Source organism: Microcebus murinus, chromosome X, assembly GCF_040939455.1.
Source record: "Microcebus murinus isolate Inina chromosome X, M.murinus_Inina_mat1.0, whole genome shotgun sequence".
Taxonomy (NCBI): domain Eukaryota; kingdom Metazoa; phylum Chordata; class Mammalia; order Primates; family Cheirogaleidae; genus Microcebus; species Microcebus murinus.
In genome coordinates this window covers 126,685,618-126,710,098 of record NC_134136.1, presented here as the reverse complement: position 1 = coordinate 126,710,098, position 24,481 = coordinate 126,685,618, and the positions used below count along the sequence as shown (strand labels likewise).

The window sequence follows — 24,481 nt, the reverse complement described above, 5'->3', positions numbered from 1 at the left end:
GGAGAGCCGACCCAGTCCCACCCTTGAGTCTCTGGAGCCCGTGGCGCTCCGGACCCCGGCCGTCCCGCCACCCCTGCGCCCCCGCCTGCCCCGGTGTCCCTGGCCTCAGCCTTGTTTCCCCAAGACTTGCCGCTGTTTGCCCTTTGCTTTAGTCTCCTGACAGGGTTCCACTACTGCTGCCAGCAGGTAAGGGAGGGGAGGGGGCAAGAGCACGGATGCTTGGTACTAGAGCCGCAGCTGCAAGGGTCTCTAGGGAACAGCTTTTCACCGCGAGAACACCAAGGCAAGAATGGGGACGAGCCCTGTCCAAGGTCACCCGGCTGGCAGGCGCAGCTGGCGTGGGTGCCGCCTTGGGTCCCGCCTCGGGCCAGGAGGAATCGGGCGCGCCAGTGGAAATCAGCGAGCACCCTCGCCGCGGCCGCCTCCGGCTTCACGGCTACTGGAGACTCCCTGCTCGGGGTTCGCGGGGGCCAGCTCTGAGCGCCTGCATGGGACCCGGTCTGCAGACAAGGAGCTGGTGCCAGACCCAACCCAGAAGGCCCAACCCACCTGGTGCCCGCGGGCCCCGCCTCGAGCGCCAGTCCCGCCCCTCATCCAGTGTCCTGGTCCCCAGGCCTAGGCCCCGCCCTCAGCCTCGCCCCAGTCGGGAGCCCCCAGGCGCTGGCCCACACGCGCGCCCTCCCTCCGCCCTCCCGGGGTCGCGCTGCGCGCGTGCGCCGGCTCTGGGCGCGGCCCTGCAGTGGCGGTAGGGCTACACTCCGTCCGGGCTCCTCCTCGGGCTCTCCCCACCTTGGGCGCTCTAGCGCTAACTGTGCTCCTCTGGAAGCGCTCCGCCTGCTCCCAGCCATGGCCTGGCGCTCGGCGTTCCTCGTCTGCCTCGCTTTCTCCTTGGCCACCCTGGTCCAGAGAGGTAAGGCGGGCGAGGGGCGCGCGGGGACCCCGCCCTGCGGGCCGAGGGCGGGGGAGCGCTCTGCGCATGAGCGGCGCGGCCCCAGCCTCGCGGGCCTGCGGTGGAGGCCGCAGCAGGCCGGGCTTTTCAGGCAGAGGGGCGGGAGTCCGAGCCTTGAGCCCACGAGGGCAGTCCCCGCTGCGGTCTGAGTTGCGGGAGAGGAAGGATGGGATTCTTCCTGATGCTGGGCTAGACACAGCGGGATAGCACCCGCTAAAATCCTGAACAAGCAGGTGTCCACAAGAGTTTACCTTTGAGAACACCTTGAAGAGACCTGTCATTTTCAAAATTTGCTCTAGGCCACCTACAGCAGGAGCACCTGAGGAGTTTCCTGAGCAGATTCCTACCCCCTTTCCTGCGGATCCTGACGGGGAAGGGGCGGTGGGGGGGGGGCGGCGATGTGTAGGTCTGACCAGCTCCCTAAATACTTCTGGTGTCCGCTCCATTTTTTGAGACTTTGGTCATATTTTGCCAAGGAGGGGGACAGAGAAATTCTGCTGAAACAAGGGAGCAAGTTTATTAGACCCTCTGCTACTCCAAATGTGGTCCGGGGTCCAGCTGCATAGACATCACCTGGGAACTTGTTAGAAATGCGGCATCTCACGCCCTGCCCCTGACCTACTGAGTCAGATTCTGCATTTTAACTAGATTCCCGGGTAATTTGCAGGCACAGTCAAGTTTGAGAAGCATTTTCTTAGAATAAATGAAGGCTGTGGTTAAAAATAGGGTCTTAAACATCAAACAGAATCTTCTGACATTTATATCCCATGTCCACATCAGAAAAAGGGATTAAGGAAAACACTGTAATTGAGCCCAGAATTGTGCTTCCTGACAATGAAAACAAATCCAGCTGGTGAAAGACATGAGCTCAGCAAAAAACAAACTTTGTCCTACTACTGAGTCTAGTAAGATTTATGTCACATAAAGGAACACTGGAGGCCGGGCGCGGTGGCTCACGCCTGTAATCCTAGCTCTTGGGAGGCCAAGGCGGGTGGATTGCTCAAGGTCAGAAGTTCAAAACCAGCCTGAGCAAGAGCGAGACCCCGTCTCTACTATAAATAGAAAGAAATTAATTGGCCAACTGATATATATATAAAAAAATTAGCCGGGCATGGTGGCGCATGCCTGTAGTCCCAGCTACTCGGGAGGCTGAGGCAGAAGGATCGCTCGAGCCCAGGAGTTTGAGGTTGCTGTGAGCTAGGCTGACGCCACAGCACTCACTCTAGCCTGGACAACAAACCGAGACTCTGTCTCAAAAAAAAAAAAAAAAAAAAGGAACACTGGAGAACAGTGGACGGTACTAGCCAAGGTAGTTTTGCAAAAGATGCAGAAATATTTTTCATGTGGGCAACACTCCTGGAGTCCATACAAGAAGGGCCATTCAACATTCTGCAAAGGTGTCCTCGTGGAGCTGATGTTCTGGTGGGGGAAAGAAAGGAAGCACAAACGTCAAAATCTATATAATGTATTGTTAGTGCCGTGAAGCAAAATAAAACAAGTTGCAGGGGTAAAGAGTTTTTGAATTTTTTTCTCATTTTTCCCTTTGGGGATAGAATGTTTATTTTGTCTACGATGCCTTTATGGGGAAAAGTATGATCACTTGATTGACTTGCATCTAATGACATGGAATTTTTGAAAGTGGAATCAAAACAAAAGTTAGAAAAATGGTACTCCCTTTAAGACTATCTTCTGAAAGTCTTCAACATGGTATGCACATTGAGGTGAGGAATATAAATGAGTAGGTCTCAGGTCTTCACTGTTGTCTGTTATACTGGTTGATTTAGGAGGTGGTGGAGGAGACTGAGAACCAGTGCAACCATTTTACAGATGAGGAAATGGAGGCACAGAGAGGTGAAGTAACTGATCTCAGGCCACACAGTGATTAACTGGCAGTTAGCATTTGATCCCAGGCTTGTCTGACTCCACACTTGCTGCCTTTAAGCACTAGTTATAATGCCTTCATACCTGGAGGCGGCCCCACTTCTACCACTTAGTGGCCTTAGGAAAATGAATTCTCTGAACCTCTGTTTGCTCATCCATGTATCACCTAAAAATTACAAAAGTGTCTTGAGGGGACCAGGCATATGTCACTCTTAGATCTGCAGCCTTGTCACCAGCTATCATCCCCTGAATGCTTGCTGTGTGCCAGGTACTTTACATATATTGTTTGAAATGGTCTCAACAATTTTGCATTTAGGTATTATTGCTGCCTTCCAAATGAGGGGACCCTGGACCCTGGTCACATACCTGTGAAGAGATAGAGCCAAGATTCAACCCAGATAAGGCTTACCCAGTGATTTGTTTTTGTTTAAATGAAGAAAGCTAAACCAGCAGAAACTTTTATTTCAAGGTAGGGACCCAGTTTTCTGGATCTTTTATCCAAAATAAGATGACAAGATTTTTGCATTGGCCATCTCCTCCTGGATCCTGGCAGTTAGTCTCAGAGCTGCTGTATCAGAATGAATGAACTCACAGCAGGTGCTCCAGGCACCGACAGATTCTCCTTGAGTCCTAAAATGATACCTTGGGAAGGCCTGAGAGCCACTTTATTCTTGGTCCTGGTCTTGGTCCTGGTCCTCAGTAGTGGGGTGTAACTGAGAAACCACAGCAGGCCTCAGAAAGCACACAAAAGAACCTTCGAGCATGATTAGTGAAATCCTTGCAGGCTCTTGGCAAGTAGAGTCTGGCTTTAGGCTCCCAGGAGTTTAAAGGGCAGTTAACAACTGATCCTTGTTCTGATTACAGACGGGTTTTCCATCTATTGTGCATTTTACTAGTTCTGAAAAATTCTCCGAGAACAGGTATGTCACCTGCATGTGCCTCCAGCAATGGGAAGCTGTTCTTTTGAGCAGCTCGGAGAAGACTGTCAGTAGTGTGGGTGGGTAGTAGTCATAACCAGGGCACCATTTCTTCAATGCCTGCATGTGCCAGGCCCTCAGTGCTTCACTTGCATTTACCCTAGACCGTTGGCACTGTGACCCATACCACCTCCTGATGTCCATAACGGTCCTTTGCAAACAGTCTTGAAAAACAACTGGGTGGTAACCCATTTCTCAGTTGAAAACATGGGGTCCAGAGAGGTTTAGGAATTTACCTGATATCACAGTCTCTGATAGAACTGGATTTGAACTCAGGTTCACCTGAATTACCAAAGCGGGGATCATGAACACAGATACCTTCAGGCATCAGGCAGGTATAGAAATGTGAGAAGTGGCCAAGAACAAGTGGTGAGTGGGCTGGCAAACCGAGTGCCTGTACCCTTAAGAGAGGCCCAGCTGGGCTGGACATGGTGGCTCATGCCTGTAATACTAGCACTCTAGGAGGCCAAGGTGGGAGGATCACTCAAGGTCAGGAGTTTGAAACCAGCCTGAGCAAGAGTGAGACCCCCATCTCTACTAAAAATAGAAAGAAATTAATTGCCCAACTAAAAATATATACAGAAAAAAATTAGCCGGGCCTGTAGTCCCAGCTACTCAGGAGGCTGAGGCAGAAGGATTGCTTGAGCCCAGGAGTTTGAGGTTGCTGTGAGCTAGACTGACACCCCGGCATTCTAGCCTGGGCAAAAAAAAAATAAAAAGAGAGGCCCAGCTTACAGGTGGCCACAGCTTTATAGCACGCCTGTCTAGTGCTACTGTGACTCTGGGCAATTCACTTAACCGCTTGCTGCCTCAGTTTCCTCAACAGCACTATCCACCTCATGGGGTTGTTATTAGGATCCAGTGAGTAGAAACATATAAAGTGCTTAACACCTTTCGCACCGCTCACGAGTTTTCTCGTGTTTCGCATCTGTTAAGGACCGCTCACAAGTTTGCTCAAATCTGTCCAGCCCTTCCCCTGGGGATACAAGGAGAGAACCCCGTAAAGATCCTCTCAAAAGGTTGTCAGGTGATATGAAGCAGCATGAACCTACGTGTATTCCAGCGAGTGGAAAGAAAAAATTTCCTAAGAGAGCCTGTAGGAAAAAGGAACGCCCATGGAAAAAGGAGCGAATCTAGATACTTATGTAAATTTTGTTTGGTCCCTCTTCATAGAGGAAAATGTTTTACACAGTACCATTCGTTAAAGTACTAGGAACTTTAATTGTTTAATTAGTTGTTTAATTGTTTAATGGTTTTTGTAACAACACCTAAAGTGCATTATGATCTGTAGTTATGATGATTTAAATAATGTTCAGTTTGCCCAAAAGCGTGTGATCCCTGGCATTTGTCTTAGAGATTTGTATGCGGTAGGAAAGGTGTTAACACAACACCTGGCTCCAGGGGAGCGCTATTAGTGATTATTATATTAAAACATTTCAAACCACATTTTAAAATACATGATGCTAACCTTGAAAGCAGAATTTATATAAAAGTCCAGAGTTGGCAAATTCATGGAGACAGAAAGTAGATTAGTGGTTGCCAGGGGCTGGGGTGAGAGGAAATGGGGAGAAAATGCTTAATGGATACAGGGTTTCTGTTTGGGATGATGAAAATGTTCTGGAACTAGATAGAGGTGATGGTAGCACAACACAACCAATTGGAATTGTATACTTTAAAAGGGTGCATTGTATGGTATTGGAATTATATCTCCATTTTTAAAAAAAAATCACTGTATGGTCCAATCAGAACAAGTGTGACAAGTGGCAGCATATGATCCCTGGGTTGGGGCTGATCATCAGGTCCCTCGTGCTTGGTTCAGGAAAGGGTGAGAGCTGAGCAGGCCCCAGGTACTGGTGGTGCTGAGATGTCAGACTGGGATCCAGGCAGAAGCCTTGTGGGCGAACTTTGAGCATCAGGCCCCAGCCAGATGGGCTGCAGGGGCATGTGCAGGGTTGGCCTAGAGCTACTTAACCCTGCCTGAGTTCGGGAATGGTCCATGGGAAGGTGGCATCATGGAGAAGGGGAGAACCTCCCTGGTTGCCCTTGTGTTGCACTTGACTGACCTGGAGAACTCTGCCTATTAGTCTCCACTACTCTGATGGGTAGCCTCTTCCTCGCTGTCACAGGTCACATCCCATCCCTTCCATCACTTTGAACATCAGGCAACTAAAATGCATTTGTTTGTTTAAACACGCACGCACACAAACCTTCCAAGAGTCAGCGTTGGTGGGCACTGAGGAAGGGCCCGAGTTGCCTGCAGTAGCGACGGTGATGATTAGGCCCATTGTGTTGCTGGGGGAGATGTGGGGGAGGAGCTGGGTTTGGTTCTTGTAAGTTCAGGTAAGATACCTTCCAGATACACTGACTTTCCCCTCCTGGGTTTCATTCCCCACATGGTGTTTTTTGCCTTTCCTGCTGTGTGTCCACTGGTAGTTTTCCACTTTACGTGTTACTCTTCTGCCGCTCTCAGGTGCTGGGGTGGCCTGGCCCTCCCTAAGGCTTGCTCAGAGGTCCACCAACTGGTGAGTTTCACTTTGCATATAAAAGCTTAAAATCATCATAAACACCTATAAAAACAGGCAGGGAAATCTTTCATGTAGGTAGGTGTTCCCAATGGAGGAGGGTGGGAAGCTGCATTAGGGGGAATAATGATGGGCCTCCAAAGACATCCTCGTTCTAATCCTCTCGAACCTGTGAAAATATTAGGTTACGTGGCAGGGGGAACTAAGTAAGGTGTTACTTAAGGAATTAAGGTTGCCAATTAGCTGACCTTAAAATAAGATTATTTAGGTGGGCCCAATGTAATCGCATGGGTCCTTACACATGGAAGGGGGAGGTAGAAGAGTCAGAGCCATGCCCTGCGAGAAAGACTTGACTGGCTGTTGCTGGCTTTGGAGATGGAGGAATGGTTCCTGCCCTAGAGCTTCCAGAAGGAACACAGTCCTGCTGACACCTTAATTTTAGCTCAGTGAGACCTGGTTGGGCTACTGACCACCAGAACTGTAAGAGGATAAATATGTATTGTTTTAAGCTATTAAATGTGGTATGTTTTGTTACAGCAAAAATAGGACACTAATAAGAAGTTAAGAGTTAGGTACTGGCATCCCCTTCATTCTTCAGAAAACTAGTATGTGATGTTTCTTTACGTTGCTTCAGTTTTTCCATTTTGAAATCCTTCCACAGTTTGCTCAATGTTCAGTATTTTAAAATAAATGTGCAGAAAATTGGATTGTAGTGATGTTCTTGGTGCAGCAACGAACATTTAGAAACACCTCTGAGGGCCCTGGAAGGCAGCTGGTTCTGGTGCTTGGGTTTGATTCTAAACTGCTTTACAAGGAGATTAGAACCTGCACTCTGCCTTGGAGCACCCTCCTCCCATGCTGTGGGCCACCTCCCAAGGCCTTTCCCACTCAGTCCCATGGCCGCACTTGAAGCAGGGTACATTTTGGGGCCAGCAGACAGAGAGTTTCTGATTTTTCCGGGCCATGCTTGCTTCCTTGCTGAGGAAGAGGAATGTGCTGCCAGTTCACCTTTCTCGAAGTCCTTAGCAATACTGTGGCTTCAGCTCATTGTGTTAATTCCTTCTTTTCCAAGGTGGGTGTGGGGAGCAGGCCAGAGCAGAAATGCATGCATCTGGACCCGCACTCTAGCTTCAACCATTTTTGAGCTCTGTTTTTATTAGTTTTCTACCTAGGGCTTCTCATAAAATGTGAGAGGATTCTGCAGCTTTGAAAATTGCTGTGGTTGAATCTCACAAAGAGGCCCATGTTCAGTGAACATCTGCTTAGAATAGAGGCTAGAAAACATCTGGCTGACGTTGCTAAGTGGTTCTAGTTGGGATTATTTTTCAAGTTAGAAGTGATACGTTCCACAGGAAGTATTGCTGCAGTGGAATTCATTACCACCAGAATCGTGCCACAGCACAGTGGGGGCTCATTTAGACATTTTTCTTTTAGTTTTTAATGCTGCTTCAACTAGCCTAGGATGATGGAACTATTCGATATTTCTTTTGGCCTAAGGGTGCTGTGAAAAAAACACTGAGTTGCTAAGGGCACTTGAGACACCAAGGGAACCTGTGGGCTAAACCCAACCAGAAGCCAGAGGGCAAAGAAGCCAGTTGATGTAGCTTATACAAGTCAGTGGCCTAGGGTACGGAGGATGGAGCTGAAGGGCACATGGCAGGTAGCAGGCCTAGTGCTCCATAGTATCTGCTAACTCATGAATGAGCGGTCACTTAGGCAGGACCCAGTGGAGCAGAATGAAACACAGCACCTGCCCTCACCTGTGGAGTTTATAGTCCACACAGACCTGGAAGCAACTATACATAGTCACCTGTGTCTTAAGAGTTACAAGAATCCGTTGTTGCTGCAATGCTATATGTGGGGAAGGCCTTTGTGCCCTTTCTCCCCAGGTTGAAAGCTGTGCCTGTTGTCTTTTGCTGCATAATCAACCTCCAAAAATTTTAGTAGCAACAAGTGGTTTACTATGGTCATAGATTCCATGGGCTGGGAATTCAGAAGAACACAGCAGGAATGGCACATCTCTGTTCCACGGTGTCTAGGGCCTCATCTAGGAAGACTCAAGGGGCTGGGGGCTAGAATCATCTGGAGGCTTTTTCATTCACACGCCGATGGGCTCAGTTGGGGCTGTCCATTGGAACACTCACACCCTCTCCATGTGGTTTGGGTTCCCTTATAGCAAGGTGGCTGTTATTTGAATTTCTTACATAGTCCCTTAGGGCTCCAAGTGTGAGTATTCCAGTGGATAAGGTGGAAGCCACATGCCCATTTTAAAAAAAATACTTTTTAAAATTTGTAGTAAAATACACATAAAATTTACCATTCTAACCACTTTAAAGTATACAATTCAGTGGCATTAAAAACATTCACAGTGTTATATGATCATCACCACTGTCTAGTTCCAGAACTTTTTCATCACCACAGTAGAAACCCTAAACTCATTAACCACTTCGGTACCAGCGTCAACTATAGTCGATAGCCACAGATGAACCCACACAGCGACTTTAGCCAACAGCCGTGATATGAAAGTGCACAGGTGAGCGTCGACTTTAGCTGACAGCTGCGTTATGACTTTTCTAATTTTTCATTTATCAAAATAAAATTGTGAACATTTAAAAATAACATAATGAAAACATATATGTATATGTTACCTATTCTGATATTTACATTACAAGTAAAGCTGCCTGTAAAGTAAAAGAAGCTTTCAGTGCTTTAAAGCTTTCCTCATCACACAAGAGCAAAATGGATTCCTCATCAATGCACAGCACAAACTATCATGTGGACTATGAGTGCTGGCTGTGGGCAAGGTTTCGTGGCTGGTGAGCGTGGTCCCGAAGTGGTTAAACAGTCATCTCCCCAATCCTTTTACCTCCAGCCCCTGGCAACCACTCATCTGCTTTCTAGCTCTATGGATTTGCCTATCTAGATATTTGATATAAATGGAATCATACGATATTTGTACTTTTGTGCCTGACTTCTTAGCATGCTGTTTTCTTGGTTCCTAGATGTTGTAGGTTGGCACTATATTCCTTCTCGTGGCTAAATAGTATTCCACTGTATGGATGGACCACGTTTTGCTCATCCAGCCATCAGCTAATGGGCATTTGGGTTATTTCTCCCCTTTGGCTATTGTGAACAGTGCTGCCATGAACATTCACGTACAACTCTTTGAACAGCTAGCTGTCTTTGGTTCTTCAGAGTATATGCCTAGTGCATGGCCTTTTTATTAATATGATCTAGCCTTGGAAATCACCAGTGTCACTTTCACTGTGTTCTATTATGAGTCACTTGAAGATAGTCCAGATTCAAGGCGAGGACATATATCATACCTCTCAAGGGGAGAGTGTCAAATAATTCTTAGCCACAATTTAAAGCTGCCACACAAATCCACTCATATTTCAAGATCCAGCTAAAATGCTGCCTCTTCCCTGCAGCCTTCTCCAGTTCTCCTAGTTGATAGTAACTGCTTGTAGCTCTATAATGATGCTGATTTCTCTTATCTCTCTGATTCTTTATGAGATAATTGTCATTATCTCATGTTGGTTAGTGTATTGGTTCATGGCCTAGCAGCTCCATGTCTACATTTTGATTTTCTGCCCCTTCCCTTGATGCCATGCTGCTGCCATCAGCTGTCATTCCCTCTCCAGTGAGGGGTTGGACCAGGTGGCTCTGAGAGTCATTCCAGCACTGATGAGCTTGACCTGATCTCATTTGCACACATTTTCTCAATGAGGGAGGCTGCTTCCAGAGAGCACAGTGCCCAGCTTGCAGAGTGTAGGTCTCAAGGGATTTGGATTAACCCATCAAGGTGAGGCATCCTGGGGATTTGCCTTTCTCCACCTTGGAGAAGAGCCACTGAGGATTGTGCATTTTCTTGGAATTTAGAGGCTATTGAGTGGAGTTTCTCAAGCATGGTACTGTTGTCATTTTGACTAGATAATTTTTCTGCAGGAGGTGAGGTGGGTGGGTGTTCTGTGCATTGTAGGGTGCAGCATCCTTGGCCTCTACCTGCTAGATGCCAGTGGTACCCCTGTCTCCAGTCTTGCCAACCAAAAATAACTCTAGCCATTGCCCAGTGTCTCCAGGGGGGCAAACTCATCCCTGGTTGAGAACCACTACTGTACAGACAGTCATGCCTTACTTAATGACAGTGATGCATTCTGAGAAATGCCTTGTTGTTAGGCTATCTCATTGTTGTCTGAATGGCATAGAATGTACTTACACAAGCTTGGATGGTATAGCCTGCTATACATCTGTGCTATATGATATAGCCTATTGCTCCTAGGCTACAAATCTGTATAGCATGTCGCTATAGATAGTTGTAACGCAATGGTATTTGTGTATCTACACATAGGAAAGGTAATGTGTTGCACTAAGATGTTATAATGGCTACAGTGTCACTACTGTGTTTCCCTGAAAATAAGACCTACCTATAAAATAAGCCCTAGCAGGATTTCTAAGCATTTGCGCAATATAAGCCCTATCCGGAAAATAAGACCTAGTGATGGGTGTGGCTACGCAGCGTATCTGCACAACTCATGCATTTTGTTGCGGAGTGGTAAAGAAGACAAACAGCCCTTCTCATCTGTCCCATCGTGACAGCTACTATCCCAGAGGCGACTGGAAAGGTGTGGGCAGCCCCACCAACAAGGTCGGCTCCCCCTGTCAGGTCCCGGCCATCCTGTGTGTGCTGCAAGCCGAGGCTTTGAGGGAATAATAACACATCCCCTGAAAATAAGCCCTAGGGTGTCTTCTTGAGGAAAAATAAATATAAGACCCTGTCTTATTTTTGGGGAAACACGGTAAGTGATAGGAGTTTTTCAGCTCCATTGTAATCTTATGGAACTACCATGTATGTGTGGTTCCTTGTTGACTGAAACATATTTATGTGGTACATGACTGTATATTCTTTGTAATTCTCTGTTTTCAGTTTTCCTCTTGTCAGTAACATTTTCTGTCATCATCACATAACCTCAGGATAGACATGTTGGGGTAAATCAGATTGCAGCCCGTCTTCGTGGATTGGTGTCAGCCTAGCCAACTCTAGGAATACGCCCTGGACTCCTTGATGAGCTTTGCGCTCATCCTAGTTAGCTGGTGCACATCACCAACCTCTTTAGGTATTTTCTGCATAGATTTCCACAGATGGCTCATCTCATCTCTTTTGTATTGATCCTTATTAGTGTCAATTTTGGATGGCAACCTTGTCTTCTTAAATACATTTTATGATTTTGAGAACGAATGAAAAAGAATAAACAGCAAATTGAGCCAGAGATTTGATCAGGCAATTCATAAAAGTAGAAGTCAAATTGGACAATAAACATAAGAAAAGATGATCAACCTCATTAGTAATTGGAGAGATGCAAATTAAACTATAATAAAGTTATATACCCTCCAGTAGGCTAAATATTATAATAAAGTCTGATAATATCAAATGTTTACATGATTATAAGAGTAATGTGCTCTTCATAAGTACCCTTGGAAAATGTGGAAAAGTGTAGAGAAAATACAAACCCCATAACCCAGGGATAACCACTGTTAACATGTGGGAATACAGCATTTCAATAATTTTTCCTGTGCTCAAATATGTACTTCACATTATTGGTATCAAACTGTGTATATAGGTTTCCTCCTTTATTGTGAAATATAACATAGATGCAGAAAAATGTGTCAGGCCTATATGTACAGCTTAAAGAAGTATAAAGTGAAAACCTGTGTCAACATCAACCAGGTCGAGAACTAGAACAATGACTATACCTGCGTAGACTCCCATGTGGCCCTCCTAGTCACAGCTCCGTCCCTCTCCCTGGGGCTAGCCACTACCCTGACTTTTGTGCAGTAATTTTCTTGCTATACCTTATACTTCTGCAGCCTATGTATATAGCCCTAAGTCATATAGTTTAGTTTTGCCTTTTAACCTTGTAGAATCACACTGTACATAATCTTGGGTCTTTTTCTTTCCCCCAACATTGTTGGTGATCTGTTGTGTGTAGCTGTAGTTCATTCATTTTCATTGCTATGTATTGTTCAGCTGTTTGACTATACCACAAGGTTTCTGTTTTTTTAATCTGTTCTCTTATTAATGGACATTTGGGTAGTTTCCAGTTTTTGGCCATTTCAGGTAGTGTTGCCAGGAGTGGTCTTAGGCAGATGTGCATGAGTTTCTCTAGGGTAGAGGTTTACAAACATCATCTGGGGACCCTTGAGGGGTGGTCCATGAGACCTTTTCAGGGGGTCTACAAGATCCAGCTATTTTCATAGCACTAAGATGTTACTTGCCTTTTGTACTCTCCTCTTGTGAGTATATGGTGGTGTTTTCCAGATGCTATATAATGTGTTGCTATATAATGTGGCCATCACTCTGATGGCCAATGGAATGTGTGCTCGTGTCTTGTGCTTTAAAAGTGTCTCAGTTTTAATTTCTAGTACAGTAGATATCACCCACATAAAAGATCTTTGAGACCCTCAATAATTGTGTATACAAAGAATCCTTAAGGCCAAAATGTTTGAAAATTGCTGCCCTAACGTTATCCTGAGGTGGAGTTTCTGGTTTATACAGGATTTGTAACATCAATTTTACAAGGTGGTGCCAAATTGTTTTCCATAATGGTTGTACCGATTGATATTCCCATCAGCAACATACAAAAGTTGCTGTTGTGCCAGCCTCACCAACACTCGATATTGTCAGACTTTAATATTAGCCTACTGGTGGGTTTGTAATTTTATATTGTTATGGTTTCATTTGCATCATTGGTTACAAAGGAGGTTGAACATCTTTTCATATGTCTATGGTCCAATTTTATTTCTTTTATGGATTGCCTATCTTTGGCTCATTTTCCTATTATTCCTTTTCTACTGATTCTCATGATGCTTTAGTTCCTCATGTGCTTGTGTGTTTTTTGTGAGGAGAGGGGCTGTGTACTGCTTACTGTCATTGAAATATATATGTGGGGAATCTTTGACGTCTAGAGAAAATGTGCCTTCTTCCAAAGAAGATATGATATTGGCTTTTGTCAGATCCCTTGCATGATTAGCCTGGGACCACCTTAAACAAGTTTCTAACATTTTCCCTTTCTTTTACCAGGACCAAGGCAGCGTTTCTTGCAGTTCTCTGGGTTGAATTTGGGAGGTACAAGTTTCTTTCAGAGTCACTTTTACCCCAAGGGTACAACACTTTGGAGTCCCAGATTAATGTGGGAAGAATTTTATGTTACATTCCTCAGTTTAGTGGTTGTGGGCCTGGACTTCAGTCCCCTTTGCCTGCCTTGGAAGGTTGCTAAAACCAAAGTCAAAGTTTGTTGAGATTGGCAAATGCCCTCAGAAAAAAATGACTGGGTGTGCATGGGCCTCTATCTCCCTGGATTTCCTCCTGGTCCTTAGGGTTTGTTGTGGTAGTTTTTGCCATCTTGTAGGTTCTTCATTGCTTTTAAATGTTTTAATATGTTATGAAAATCAACCATGTTAGTTATTTTTAATGGGGAGGTTGGTCCAAATCTGTTATTACTAGAAACACAAATTGATATGTCTTTATCCTGTTTACCTGTGTAACCTTATATTGCAAATATTTTCTTATGTAATTAAAATACGTTTTGAATATGATTTTTGATGAATATTTGGGATGATATTGATCATAAATATTGATGAATATTTATGATTTTTGATGAATATTAAACCTGACTCCAGGCTTTTTCTGTTATAAATGACATTTCATTAAATATCTGTACATGTTTGGTTGAGGATAATGGTCTCTAGTTACTGGGTGGCAGGGAGAGGTGGGAGGGAGAGGGTCTAAACCTTAGTACTTGATGTTAACTCTTGTTACTATTATTATCACATGTACATGTGGGGTTGCCAAGGGGGCATGTGGAGCAGTCCTGCCTAATGGCCTTAGTCCTTTCTTTGGAGGAGATGACAAGGTCTTGTGCTGAGAGTGCAAGGAACCAGGTAGAGAGTTGAGATTGGGAGGAGTACTGTCAGGGGACAAAGGGAGCCAAGTAAGGAAACATAGATTGCCACGGTACCCCAAGGGCCTGGCTCAAGTCACACACGCTGAGCTGGCAGCTATGCCAGTGCCAGTCACCACAGTGACAAGATTTTCTCCTATAATGTGGCACTACTCAGGAATACAGCAAGGCCTACTCATCATGGTCAGTTTTCCTCCAGGAAGCATTAATTGAGTGTCGCGTATGTGCCAGGCACCTCGCTTGGTGCCAGGCCAATGGTGATGATGCAGGCACTGGCCCTGTTTCAGGGAGCTCCTAGTCCAGTGGGGCTACAGAGAGTTCTTCTTTCAAAGTTGATGATTGGCAGGAGGAGGGGGCAGACCATTGTGACAGATTGCTGGTGTTGGCTAAAGTCTCTGCAGCAACCAACATGGGATAGTGCTAGGTGGCAAAGGAGGAGGAGCCAGTTGAAGTCCCTGGGGAGAGCCATAAAGGATGGCAAAGGGCAGCCTGGCAGGCTCTGGAGGGGTTGGAGGTTGGGCCAGAGAGTGGAACTTTCAAGGCGGGGCATTTTCTTGTCTAGTGGTGGATGGAGTTGCTTTTAGCAAAGTGAGGGGATGATAAATGTCGGAGATAAGGATGGCGGTGAAGGGGCTGAGAACGGGTTCTGGAGGACACCCAGGCCACGGATGTTAGCACAGCCCAGCATGACTTGGGGTGGAGAGAGAACCCAGCTACTGCCAGACAGCTCCACCTTGCTAGATGACTGGGAGGGACTGTGCCGAAAGTCAGGAGAGGACTGCCTCAGAGAGGCAACAGCAGGGTCTGCAGCCTCAGGTGTTGAACTAACAAGACGGTAAAAACAACCATGACAATGCTTAAGAGACAGTAGGGAATCTGGAGTGGTAACTAGAGAGAGGCTGGTTTTCCTGGAGGGCCCCAAGCTTCCCTATAGAGGAGAAAACAGAGGTAGAAAGTCACAAAGGGACTTGCCGAAAGTCACAGGTGAGACCTTTGTAACCACTGCTTCTGAACTGCAGAAGCCTTTTGTATGTAGTGGGTTGATTTCTTTTCTCCTCCCACTTGTTAAAACAGTTCAATTTTCACATACCATACAATTCACTCATTTAAAGTTCAGTGGTTTTTAGTATTTTCAGAGTTCTGCATCCATCACTGTTACCTAATTTTAGAACATTTTTACTACTCCAAAAAGAGACCCTTTAGCAATCCCTCTCCTTACCCTGCCTTCCCTCCAGTCCTAGACAGTTACTAACCTACTTTCAGTCTCTATGAATGTCCCTGTTCTGGACATTCCATATATGTGTATAACATGTGGTCTTTTCTGTCTGGCTTCTCTCACTGAGTATAATGTTGTAGCATGGATCAGAAATTCATTTCTTTTTTTGTTGTTTTTTAAGAGAGACAGGGTTAGTTTGGAGTACAGTGGCCCAATCATAGCTCACTGTAATCTTGAACTTCTGGACAGAAGCAATCCTCCTGCCCCAGCCTCCCAAAGTGCTGAGATTACAGGTGTGAGCCACCATGCCCAGCCCAGAATTTCATCCCTTTATGGGTAGACTACACTTTATTTATCCATTCCTCAGTTGATAGACATTTGGGTTGTTTCTACTTTGGGCTGCTATGAATAATGCTGCTATAAACATTTGTGTGCAGTTTTTTGTGTGGGCTTAGGTTTTTACTTCCCTTGGGTGAAATTGCTAAGCCATATGGTAATGCTTTAACTTTGTAAGGAACTATCAGGCTATTTTACAAAGCTGCTGCATCATTTCATAATCCCACTGGCAGTGTAGGAGGGTTCCAATTTCTCCACATTCTTGCCAACACTTGTTATTTTCTGTTTCTTTTTTTATTCTAGCCATCCTAGTAAGTGTGAAGTGGTATCTTATGGTTTTGGTTTGCATTTCCCTGGTGACTAATGAAGTTGAGCATCCTTTCTTGTGCTTGTTGGATCATTTGTTCTTGAGTAAAAGTCTGTCCAGGGCATGGTGGCCTGGACCGGGAGGCCCCAGCCTATGCTGGTTCACAGTGGGGTCCTTCACGTTTCTTGTTAGATTTATTTATTACCAGGTACTTTATGGCATAACATTGTTTTATAGATGTTTCTTAACATCCATATCCTCCTTCTTGGCAGCAGGGACTTTGTTAATAATATCTGTTACTTTTGTTGTATGTTTTCAATTGTCACTCTTTCCCTTTTCTTGATTCTCCTCACTCACCTAAAAACATGTTCAAGTTTTCCTTCATTGTGTAACATCTTTTCTTCTTCTGCCTCGCTTTTAAGCTAATACCCCATCTACTTCCTTCATATCTCCACTTCCTGCCTTTCCTCCTCATCTCCCTTTAATTTTGCAATAAAATGGACTATGGCTTCTCTCACTTGCTCTACTTGTCTACTGAAAGGTTTCTCTCAGGCCATCAGGGTATATGTATTTTTTCGGTTGATTATTGAAGTAGCAGGTCTCAAACCATTGATACCAGTGACCTCTTTGGGGAATATAATTGGAAGGAGGAAAGTGACCTTCTTGCTGTAGAGTTGGTATTTGGAAGGATGTATATAGGAAACCTGTTAAATTAGCTCAGTAGAGAGCAAGCAATAGAAGTAGTGAGGCATAGAACTGGTTACTTAGAATTGGTGGTGGGAAATGTCTAGACTAGTGATACCCGAATAGTGGGCCCTAGAGGCCTTATCAATTGACAAGAATTGTCTGTAAACACAGTGATACAGCTTGATCATACATGTACTTCAGTTTGAAAAAATGTATCTAGATGTTTTGATTAATAAATCGTAGAGGCCGGGAGCAGTGGCTCACGCCTGTAATCCTAGCACTCTGGGAGGCCGAGGCAGGCGGATGGCTCAAGGTCAGGAGTTCAAAACCAGCCTGAGCAAAGACGAGACCCTGTCTCTACTATAAATAGAAAGAAATTAATTGACCAACTAATATATATAGAAAAAATTAGCCGGGCATGGTGGCGCATGCCTGTAGTACCAGCTACTCGGGAGGCTGAGATAGGAGGATCGCTTGAGCCCAGGAGTTTGAGGTTGCTGTGACCTAGGCTAACGCCACAGCACTCACTCTAGCCCGGGCAACAGAGTGAGACTCTGCTGGGAAAACTGGATAGCCACCTGTAGAAGGCTAAAACAGGACCCACACCTTTCACCTCTCACAAAAACCAACTCACGCTGGATAACAGACTTAAACCTAAGGTATGAAACTATTAGAACTCTAGAGGAAAAAGTTGGAAACACTCTCCTAGACATTGGCCTGGGCAAAGAGTTTATGAAGAAGTCCCCAAAGGCAATCACAGCAGCAACAAAAATAAATAAATGGGACATGATCAAACTACAAAGCTTCTGCACAGCCAAAGAAATAGTCATGAAAGTAGACAGACAACCTACAGAATGGGAGAAAATTTTTGCATCCTATGCATCCAATAAGGAACTGATAACTAGAATATACTTAGAACTCACGAAAATCAGGAAGAAAAAATCAAATAACCCCATTAAAAAGTGGGCAAAGGACTTGAACAGAAATTTTTCTAAAGAAGACAGAAGAATGGCCAACAAACATATGAAGAAATGCTCAACATCTCTAATCATCAGGGAAATGCAAATCAAAACCACAATGAGATATCACTTAACCCCAGTGAGAATGGCCTTTATCAAAAAATCTCCAAACAACAAATGCTGGCGTGGTTGCGGAGAGAGGGGAACACTCCTACACTGCTGGTGGGACTGCAAACTAGTTCAACCTCTGTGGAAAGCAATATGGAGATACCTTAAAGCGATACAAGTGAATCTACCATTTGATCCATCAATCCCATTGCTGGGCATCTACCCAAATGATCCAATGACGCTCTACAAAAAAGACACCTGCACTCGAATGTTTATAGCAGCACAATTCATAATTGCAAGGCTGTGGAAACAGCCCAAGTGCCCATCAATCCAAGAATGGATTAATAAAATGTGGTATATGTATACCATGGAGTACTATTCAGCTCTAAGAAACAATGGTGATATAGCACATCTTATATTTTCCTGGTTAGAGCTGGAACCCATACTACTAAGTGAAGTATCCCAAGAATGGAAAAACAAGCACCAGATATATTCTCCAGCAAACTGGTATTAACTGAGTAGCACCTAAGTGGACACATAGGTACTACAGTAATAGGGTATTGGGCAGGTGGGAGGGGGGAGGGGGGTGGGTATATACGTACCTAATGAGTGAGATGTGCACCATCTGGGGGATGGTCATGATGGAGACTCAGACTTTTGGGGGGAGGGGGGGAAATGGGCATTTCTTGAAACCTTAAAATCTGTACCCCCATAATATGCCAAAATAAAAAATAAAAAATAAATAAATAAATAAATTGTAGAAATTCTAAATAGAAACTGATAGTGTAGGCCTTTCTTAAATTACTTTTTAAAAACTTTTATTCATGCTTTTCATCCACATATACTTTAGAGTTAAATTTTCAAGTTTTTGTTTTGTTTTAAAAGGAGTCTGTTGGGATTTTAATTGGAGTTGCATTGATGGAGGTAGGTTGGTCTCAGGAGACTCAACTTTTTTTTTCTTATACAGTATTGAGTTTTCCCATCCAAACTCAAGATCTCTCTCTGTATTGTCTGTGTTTTATTTATGACTTTCCTCACGTTCATTCTTCATATTGCTTGTTAGACTTATTCCTAAGTGCTTTATAGTATATATTCATATTGTAAATGTGATCTTTATTCACTAAATTTTCTAAGTGATGATTGTTGGTGTCTGAGAAAGCTACTAATTTTTGTGTGTATATATATTTTATTACCAGCCACCTTACCTCATAATCTTTTTATTTCTCTTAGTTTTTCACTTGATTCTCTTGGCATTTCCAGGTATACAGTCATGTTATCTACAAATAGTGATGACTTTGCCTCTTTTCCATTTTTTCCCTTTTATAATCTTTTATCTGATTCTACTGGCTATCACATAATAGTGCTAATTGGTCTCCTTGCTTGTTCTTGGCTTTGGTTTATGGTACATAGTTTTGTCATGTTAAGGATAAATCCTCCTATTTTACTAAGAATTTGTCTTTCTTAAAAATCAGAATTAGATGCTGAATTTCATCAAGTGGTGTTTTGGTGTCTCAAGACCTTGTTTGCTCCCCTTTAACTTATTGTAGCAAATTATATCAATAGATACCCTCCTTAGTGAGAATCCAGGTGATCCTGGGAAGCCCACTGTGATTTGGATGTATAGTTTTTGTGTGCATTATGATTTGTATCAGTATTGAAAGGTGAGATTAGACTGTAGTGTACTTCTTTGCTATATTTTCCAGGTGTCATTAAGAGAAATGGGAAGTTTTTCTCATTTTTCTGCTCTGAAAAATTTGAACAGTAGAGAAATCATCTGTCTTTTGAGGGCTGAAATAATTATCCTGTAGTTTGAGCCTGTTGATCCTTCTGGGGGGTGCCTAAATAGTTTTCCTATTTTTCCCTTTGGCGTTTGTTCTATTTAGGTTTTCTCTTCCTAATTTTTGAAAACATATTTCTGCAATGTCCATTTAATCTATTGAACATAAGCTCCATAAAGGTAGGAGTTTTAAAAATCCTTTTTGTTCACTGTGTTATCCCCAGAACTTAGAACAGGGTAGGCCACATAGTAGGTGCTTATGAATATTGTCAAATGAATGAAGGAATCAATGAATAAGGCCAGATTTTCCCATTCATGAGCATGGGGCTGTAGAAAGCTTTGTCTTATTATTTTGATTTCCTTTGTATTAGCAGTTACTTTCTCATTCCTAATTTATGTCAGCTCTTTTCTCCTTTTTTCTTGATTAGGTTAGTGGTCTCTTTTTGTGAACATTTTTTTAAAGAAACTTAGGCATAAGGAGCAAGTCACCTATTAGAGGAAAAGGCAGGTTAATTTCACCTGTCTTCATGACAGTGTCTGATGCCAGAAGACATTGGCGTAATACCTCTACATACTTTGAGGGAAAAGTGTGTCATCTAAGCTGTCATTCTCATGGAGAGGCAATACAAAAGCATTCTGAAAAACTGTAAGGCTTCCAGTACATGAATGTTTATCGTAGCTTTATTCCTAATTGGCAAACAGTAGAATCGGCCCACATGTCTCGTACCATGGACTACAACTAGCAATAAAAGGGAACAAACTCTTGATAAACACAGTCACCTGGATGGAGCTCAAATGTATTATGGTGCATGAAAGAAGGCAGTCTTATATGAATCTATACTGCGTGAGTCCACTTACAACATTCTTGGAATAACATTATAGAGGTGGAAAGCAGATTAGTGGTGATCAGGGGTTAGGAGCAGGTGTTGGGGGAAAAGAGAGGTGGCAGGGAGGTGGGTGTGGTTATAAAAGGGATCTTTGTGGTGATAAAACTGTTCTTTATCTTGACTGTGGTGATGGTCACATGAATCACTTGTGATAAAATTGTGTAGAACTTATACAAATGAACACAAGTAAAACAGGCAATCTGCATAAGATTTGTATCTTATGTGCTTGTATCTTATGCAAGCACAAGATGTGCTTGTATAAGCACATCTTGTATACAAGCACAAGATGTGCTTGTATCAATGTCAATATCCCGATTGTGATAATGCACTATAATTTTGCATAATGTGACCTTTGGGGAGAACTAGGCAAAGTGTACAAAGGATCTTTGTATTATTTCTTGGCAACATATGTAAATCTGTAATTATCTCAAATTTCAATTAAAAAGTGTAGTGCTTTGGTAGCTACATATCACTCAGCAATCCTCCTGGAAACATTTACTTTATAATATAGAACAGCCAAGCAAGAAGGAGTTCTCAATAATGTATTCAGAAAAGGGAAGCCAAGGAAGGAGAGAGTTGTGAGTGAACACTGAAGCATTTAAACAGGTCTCTGACAGAGAAAAGTAGAGAGAGAGGTGCCTGGCAAGAAGCCCTGGATCCAGAGCTCAGGAGCCACTTTGAGTGTGGGAACTTAGATTTGGGGAGGCAGTATGAGCTACAATTATAGGAGCAGGTGGACTCACTCTGCCCCAGTGAGTGGACGTGAAAACTAGCATTCTGAGGAATGGCAGCAATGCAAAAGAGCCAGATCAGTGAAGGCCACTGAGAAGGGGCAATGAGCAAGGTAGGATAAGAGCCAGACAAGGAAAATGTGGAGATTCAAGACAAACTGTTTTAAGGTGCTCAGTGGCATCAAATCCAGCAGAGGGGTCAGAAGGATTGGCTGCAAGCCCACCACATGCACACCTGGGCCTGGCATTTTTCCCACTGCCCCTGGTTTGGCGGATGGCATCACCATTCTAGCCCCTGAATTAATGGCATCTCATTCCTATAGCCCCTCTTACCTCTCCCCACTGGCCTTTCTCACCTGCCTTCCTCTCTCCCCTGGAATTCCCTGCCACACACTGTTCCTGCCCTTCCAACTGCTCCCTGTTCCAAGCATGGCAGGCTCCTGGGCTGCTAAGGCTGAAAGCCCGCTCCCTCTGCTCCCAGAGAATGGCTGCTCACCTAGCTGAGCCTAGCTCTGATGCTGGCCACTCCCTATGGCCTACGGCAGAGGTAATGGCTACTGCTGGGATGGCAGAGGTAATGGCTACTGCTGGGATGGCAGAGGGACTAAGAGGAGGCTCTCATAGCCTCATTTGTTTAAATGTCTCTGCCATTAAGACTGAGGCCAAGAACTCTGGTTCTCTCATCTTTCTATCTCCCCTGGTACCTGGAACCTGCAGTATTTGACTAAATAGTCTTGTGCTAACTTTCTGGTTCTGCAATACTATGAAAAGCATTCATGGCAGGATTTCCTTTAAATGAATGCTCCTTAGGTCATCGAAAATAGCATTGGATTTCTAGAAATTTGAGCCACAGCAGTAGGTTTGGAAATTCTGCTGTGTTCAAGCGAGGCACACTGGTCCTTGGAAGTACACCCTGTTTCATGTTTAGGTAGCCAGGCTCAGACCCTGGTTGCAGGCCAGGTGTATTTATAATGAGCTAGTCATCTGACCTGCTTCTCCCCACTCATGCCTTGTCACTTGGCTACTTCATGTCCCTTTTCCACTTCTTATTATGCAAACCAGCCCTGGTTTTAGAAGGGATCCTAGTTCCCTGCAGTGTTTGTCTGGATTCATCTTTACACTGCCTTCCCTGTGAATGTAGGATCTTGAAATGCAGTTTTTTATGGCTTTTTAAAAATTGAGAAATAATTCACATACCACAAAACCAACCATTTTGAAAAGTTCTGAAACATTTTCAGTAACCCCAAGAAGATACCTTGTCCCTATTCAGCAGTTACTCCATATTCATCCCTCCCCACAACCCCTGCACCCACTGATCTACTTTTCGTCTCTATGGATCTGCCTGTTCTGGACATCTCATAGAAATGGAATCATGGTGTGCTGCTTTTTGTGACTGACATCTTTCACTTAGCATTATGTTTTCAAGGCTTATCCAGGTTGTAGCATGGGCCAATACTTCATTCATTTTTGTGGCTGAATGATCTCATTGCATGGTTGTATTATTACCACTAGACTTCTGCTCTGTGAGGGCAACAATTTTAGATGTCTTGTTGTGGAGGATGTTTCTTAGGACTGAGATCAGAGCTGGACACTTGGTCATGCTTGTCAGTAACAAATTGTTGGATAAATGGATAGAGGTTGCTGGTTTTCCCCCAGTGTCTGGTGACACTTGGTGGCATTCTTCAATGAAGAGCCATCTGGGCCGCTGGGAGGTTGGGCATGGTGGGCACAGTGTGGAAGGGGCTATGGGTGGTGAGTGGGCAGGCTGGGGCAACTTGAACAGGGACCTCTTCTTAATACGAGGTCTGCTCAGGCTGCCAGCTCCTCCTCGCCAGCTTGCTCAGTTTCTTTAGAGGGGGAGTGTCCAGCTTTTTTGCAGCAAGGGGGCTACCCACAGTTCTTCAGCCACTTTTCTCTTCCCCCACACAAGGAGGGGCTGGGGATCTTCCTCTCAGCCTCTGCACCTCTTTCCAGGCAGGGGGTGAGCCTGAGCTTGGCTCCTTCCCCTATCTTTTCTTGTCACTATTTCCATCAGAAACGTGTTATATTTAGAAAGTAACATAGAATTGACATCTTCATGATGTTGTGTCCTCCTGTCGACAACCTACTATGTCTTTTGTGTTCTTCAGTAAGGTTTTAATTTTTTTTCTTCACTAATCTATTTTTTTATTTTAGCATATTATGGGGGTACAAGTGTTAAGGTTACATATATTGCCCATGCCCCCCTCCCCCCTCAAGTCAGAGCCTCAAGTGTTTCCATCCCCCAAGCGTTGTACATTTTACTCCTTGTGTTTGTATATACCCATCCCCTCCTCCCCCCTCCCAGGGCCTTGCTCCATATCCCAGGCTAGGCTAGAGTGCAGTGGCATCATCATAGCTCACTGCAACCTCAAACTCCTGGGCTCAAGCGATCCTCCTGCCTTAGCCTCCTGAGTAGCTGGGACTACAGCCATGTGTCACTGTGCCCGGCTAATTTTTTTCTATTTTTTGTAGAGATGGCAGCTCACTGTTGCTCATGCTGGTCTCAAACTCCTGACCTCAAGGGATCCTCCTGCCTTGGTTTCTCAAAGTGCTGGGACTATAGGGGTGAGCCACCGTGCCTGGCCTTCACTCATTTTTAGTATAGTTATTCTTAAGTATTTTTTGTATTGAGGTGTAATTTGCACACAGGAAAATGCTCAGGTATTAAGATCTTCAGTAGTCATCTTCAGTAGTGTTTTAAAATTTTTGTTCACTCAGTTCTAGTATGGTTCCTAGGAATTTTTTTTTATTGAGGTTTAATTCACATACAGTAAAATGCTAAGATATTATTAATAAGATCTTTAAGCTCAATCAGTTTTGATGAATGATATCAAGATAAAACTGAAAGGGGTAGCCTTGTGAAAATAACAGGAAAATATCTAATTCCACAATTTCCTAATAACAGCTAAAGATCAATCCTGAGCTCTCTCCCCACTCTCTGCTTTCTCTTCCTAGCTGGCAGGCACCCTGCAGGATTCCATTTTCACAACATTGAAAAGGAGCCTAACAGAAAGAAAGGAAATGTAAATTTTTTTCTTTTTACCACCGCTAGACCTATTGACTAAAACTGCCTTTTAGAATATGTTTCTATAGCCTCCAGGGGTTCTTGAGAAGCTCCTGGACAGACAGCAGGAGGGGCATACTTCAGGCCTCAGATCCTGC

The 24,481-nt window shown here is 44.2% G+C and overlaps 1 protein-coding gene across 6 annotated transcripts in view; it reads left to right on the top strand.

The window, feature by feature from the left end:
* Positions 1-639: 639 nt before the first annotated feature.
* The window catches only part of CD99L2 (CD99 molecule like 2), a 110,379-nt gene continuing 86,537 nt past the window's right edge, over positions 640-24,481 (top strand). For all 6 annotated transcript variants that reach the window (XM_075999541.1, XM_012753337.2, XM_075999540.1 and 3 more), the window contains exon 1: positions 640-910. In XM_075999541.1, the coding sequence (XP_075855656.1) occupies positions 847-910 (64 nt within the window). In that variant the 5' untranslated portion in view covers positions 640-846. The remainder of the gene's footprint in view (positions 911-24,481) is intronic.